Genomic DNA, 4,842 nt, shown 5'->3' on the forward strand with positions numbered 1-4,842 from the left:
TGATTTTTCAGATTCTGTACAAGTGCGTCTATGTTCAGGCGCCCTGTTGTCACAGGATTAAGTGAGTGCTGGGCAGCTGGTAGAGGGCAGGGGGTTTTCTCCGGTGGGAATGAAGACAGCGATAGATGGAGGACAGAATGTACAAAAGTGAGAAAAATAAATATCACTCCACATGGAAATTTGTAGCATTTTTTGTTAGTTTGTGGACACATAGATTATAAGTAGAACACTTTTTAGGGGAAAACATGTTTCCATCTGGGTTTAAAGCCTGTATGTAAATATATTGTTGCCACTTGTTTTGCAGATTGTGGGATTAGTGATATGCTTTCCTAAACAGCAAAAAAAAGTTGAAGATGTCTAGATACTTAATGGCTTTGACAGTGACCACTCTCGTCGGTGTGGCCGTGGGCGGGTTTGTCCTGTGGAAAGGCATCCGGAGGCGGAGGAGTAAAGCGAGCCTCAACACCCAGAGCCTCGACACCCAGAGCCTCGACACCCACACCAGGCAGCAGCAGCAGCATCCGCAGCAAGCACCCAGCAGTGGGGAGTCACCCTCCCCGGAAGAGGACCAGCGGCGTTCCAGTGCCCCCCGGGCCTGGTGGGAGGAAAGGATCCTCGGAGCGAAGGTGGTCACCGTGTCCCAGGAGGAGGAGTGGGATCAAATTGAGCCCTTGCTTAGGAGTGAGTTACAAGATTGTCCAGTGCTTGGAATTGACTGTGAGTGGGTAAGTTAAACAGCAAAAACAAAACATGTAAATCTTTTCTGCTTTTCTAACTAGATAACTTGAATTGTCACGTCGAGATAAGATTAAAGGAGAATTAGCTTGTTCTCAGCTAGCTCACAAATAGAATTTAGCAGGAGAAGCTCCTTCTCTTCTTAGGATAGAGGAGTGCTCATAGTCATGGGTTCTAGAGTGAGACAAATCTGCATGAGCACCATTTTGAACACTTACCGTTCTTTGAACTTGGACAAGCTTCTTAAGCTCTCAGAGTTTCAGTAAACTTTTGTCCAATAGGGAAGTAATGGTATCTCCCTCCCCGGGCTTTTCAGAGGATTCATATTGACAAACCTAATGAGGGATTCAGCATGATTTTCACATGTAGTCAGTGCTTATTAAATATTAGCTACTATTAATATTTTTAATAGTATTTTCGTAAGGATGCCATGGAGAAGATAGTTAAGGAAGTCTATCTACTTAAAGAGGAATTATTATACAAAGTAGCATTTAAAGAGATAACAGTTAAAATTTGAAGTACTGTTTACTCTCAGCCAGGTACTTTGCTGTTTTGTTTGCATGTCTTCTTTAATTAACACAGTAATCCTATGTAGAAAGATACTATTGTTACCTTTACTTTATAGCTAGGAAAGGAGGCATAAAAGTAACCACTTGAGCCCTGGGCTTTCTTAACCATCTGGTTAATGGATCTTTCTTTCTTTCCCTCTTTCTTTCTTTCTTTTTTTTTTTAAAGATTTTACTTATGTATTTGACAGAGATCACAAGTAGGCAGAGAGGCAGGCAGAGAGAGAGGAAGGGAGCAGGCTCCCTGCCAAGCAGAGAGCCCGACACGGGGCTTGATCCCAGGACCCCGGGACCATGACCCGAGCCGAAGGCAGAGGCTTTAACCCACTGAGCCACCCAGACGCCCCATCTTTTTTTCTTTCTTTCTAGATTTTATTTATTTATTTAGAGAGCGTGGGAGTGGGGGGAAGGGCAGAGAGCGAGGGAGAAGTAGATCCCAAGCTGACTCATGCCAAGTGCACGTGGGGCTTGATCATGACCTGAGCTGAAATCGAGAGTTGGGCACTTAGTTGACTGAGCCACCCAGGCACCCCACATCTGGTTAATTTTTCTAGTAGGTCTTCCTTTGGGAGAGTTGTAACATAGTTGGGATGAGGATCGTACAAGGCATCTGTCCCTCTGTTGTTCTGATTTGCAGAGTGAGTTTTAATCTCCTTGAAACAGAAGATATTATAAAAGTATAAATAAATCATAGTTATCATTTCTGACTAATTCAGTAGAATGCCTTGCCAAGATTCTCTGCTGTATTTCTCTGGGATATCTAGGATATGGCCTAGAGCCAGGACATGGAATCAGCAGAGGCCCTAAGCAGAAGAGCTGCCACAAAATCAGGTCAGAGCATGGTGGGAGGCCTAGCAGGCGCCAGTGCAGTGATGACCAAGGGGACATGTGGCAGCGTGGGCAAGGCTTCGTGGTCACACAAGACCTCATACCTTGGCTACTGGAGGGTATTTCGTTGTATCAGCAATAATAGTAGTTGTTTCTACCAATGACCTTGGGCAACCAGGGAAGGATTGGATACTTTTGGTATATTCTATATAAGAAACTATATCATTTTAGAAATATTTACACCAACAATAACAGACGAAACCATTGCTGAACTTTAGTAGATGAGGAAAATTCACTCTTGGCCGACAGCTTGATTTGCTAACTAAACGGAAGCATCCGTGCATCAGCAGGTTGGTCTGAGTGGAACAGTTAGCGACAGCAGTTGTTTCATGACTGTGGCAGAGGCAGGGATAAGTGAAAGTGGCAAGTAATCCTAAACCTGCTTCCTTTTGGCTTTGGGTATGTACCCAGCTCCTGCTGGAGGCCACATCTCCCTCAGCTGTGATTGCTTTTCTGATTGCGGCCACAGAAAAGCTTTAGGAAGAGTCATTCATTTCTTGTTCTTCCTTTTCTTTTTTCTTTCTTTCTTTTTTTTAGAAATGGGGAAGGAGCAGAGGGAGAGAGAGAATCCTAGGCAGACTCTGTGCTGAGCAGGGAGCCTGATGCGGGGCTCGATCCTACAACCCTGGGATCTCGACCCGAGTGGAAGGCAGACGCTTAACCCACTGAGCCAGCCAGGCACCTCTCTCTTTTATAGTTAACATAATTGTCATCCCTCTGGATTCATTCTGCACAATTTCTTTAGGTCTCTTTTGTAGTCCCCTTTTTGCTTTATTTAGTTTTGTCTCATCTGTTTAACTTGCCCCTTAAGTCTTTTTTTCTTAACCTTTTTTTGTGAAATAAAACATATCAAGAAAAATGCCTGAAACAAAAATAGCTAAATGATTTATCTGAGGAGAACAGCTGTGTAACTAGAAACTAGGTCAGGAAATAGAAGATTGCTAGTACCCCAGGAGATCCCCTTATGACCCCTTGTAATCATTATCCTCCAAGGGTTGTCATTATTCTGATTTCATAGTGTTCACATTCTTGTTTTTTGTTACGTTTTTATTACTCAAGCATGCATCCCTAAGCACTCTAATTTGGATGTGCCTGGTTTTTAAATTTAATATATATGAAACAGTCAAGTATGTCTTCTTTTGTGTTCGTCTTTTTTTGCTCAACATTATGTTTGTGATATTTGCCTATGATGTGTGTGACTGTGGTTCTATGCCATATAGTAATCTGTTGTATAAAAATGCCACGATTTACTCATCTATTCTAATATTGATGGATATTTGGGTTGTTTGTGATTTGGAGCACTTACAAAGAATGTCGTAGTGAACATATGCACTCATTACTATTGGGCATATGTATCTATGAGTGGAGTCCTGGATTGTAGAATTGTGTATCATGTTTTACCTATATGGATAATGCCAAGCTGTTTGCCAAAGTGGTTTTCACTAATGTATCCTCCAATCAGTATTATATAAGTGTAACCATTGTTGCACTTGTTTTCAGAAATGCTTCTACAGGGGCGCCTGGGTGGCTCAGTCATTAAGCGTCTGCCTTTGGCTTAGGTCATATCTTTGGATCGAGCCTTGCATTGGGCTCCCTGCTCAGCAGGAAGCCTACTTCTCCCTCTCCCACTACCCCTGCTTGTGTTCCCTCTCCCGCTCTCTGTCAAATAAATAAATAAAATCTTAAAAAAAAAAAATTAAAAAAAAAAAAGGTAGTAGTTCTACTGATTTAACCTCCCACCAAGACTATATAAAAGTTGTCTTTGTCATATATCTTATCAACATTTGGTACTGTCAGATTTTTATTTATTTTTAATTTCTATTTATTTTTTAGTACTGTCAGATTTTAAAATATTAACCGTGTCCATGGGTGTGTAGTAATATTTCATTGTGGTTTATAATTTTCACATTCCTGATTACTAGTGAGGTAAGCATCTTTTTAAAAAGATTTTTTAGGGGCACCTGAGTGGCTCAGCAGGTTAAAGCCTCTGCCTTGGGCTCAGGTCATAATCCCAGAGTCCTGGGATCCAGCCCCACATCCGGCTCTCTGCTCAGCAGGGGGCCTGCGACACCCCCAACCCCACCTGCCTCTGCCTACTTGTGATTTCTGTCTGGCAAATAAATAAATAAAATCTTAAAAAAAAAAAGATTTAAAAAAATCCAACATATTTATTTAATTGCACCATCTTGCATTTTCTTTTTTTTTTTTTTGTAAATTTTTTTGGAGTTTTTATTTAAATTCCAGTTAGTTAACATACAGTGTAATATTAGTATTAGGAGTATAATGCGGTGATTTAACACTTCCATACAACACCTGGTGCTTATCACAATTGCACTTGTTAATCCCTATAACCTATTTAACCTGTCCCCAACCCACCTCCCCCCCAGTAACTGTCTGATTCTGTATAGGTGAGAGTCTGTTTCTTGGTTTGCCTCTCTCTCTCTTTTTTTTCCCCCTTTGTGTTGTTTCTTAAATTCCACATATGAGTGAAATTATATGGTAATTGTCTTTCTGTGACTAATTTTGCTTAGCTCCATAAATGTTGCAAATGGCAAGACTTAATTCTTTCTTATGGCTGAGTAATATTCCTTTGTGTGTGTGTGTGTGTGTGTGTGTGTGTGTGTGTGTGTGTATATATATATATATATATATA

At 41.1% G+C, this 4,842-nt stretch overlaps 1 protein-coding gene across 1 annotated transcript in view; it reads left to right on the plus strand.

Moving 5' to 3' along the window:
- Positions 1 to 343: 343 nt before the first annotated feature.
- LOC111148561 (exonuclease 3'-5' domain containing 2) overlaps positions 344 to 4,842 on the plus strand; it is a 38,182-nt gene continuing 33,683 nt past the window's right edge. Inside the window, exon 1 of the mRNA XM_022505222.1 lies at positions 344 to 725. Within this exon, the coding sequence (XP_022360930.1) occupies positions 354 to 725 (372 nt within the window). The 5' untranslated portion in view covers positions 344 to 353. The remainder of the gene's footprint in view (positions 726 to 4,842) is intronic.

Source organism: Enhydra lutris, unplaced genomic scaffold (assembly GCF_002288905.1).
Source record: "Enhydra lutris kenyoni isolate GAN:26980312 unplaced genomic scaffold, ASM228890v2 scaffoldscaffold20, whole genome shotgun sequence".
Taxonomy (NCBI): domain Eukaryota; kingdom Metazoa; phylum Chordata; class Mammalia; order Carnivora; family Mustelidae; genus Enhydra; species Enhydra lutris.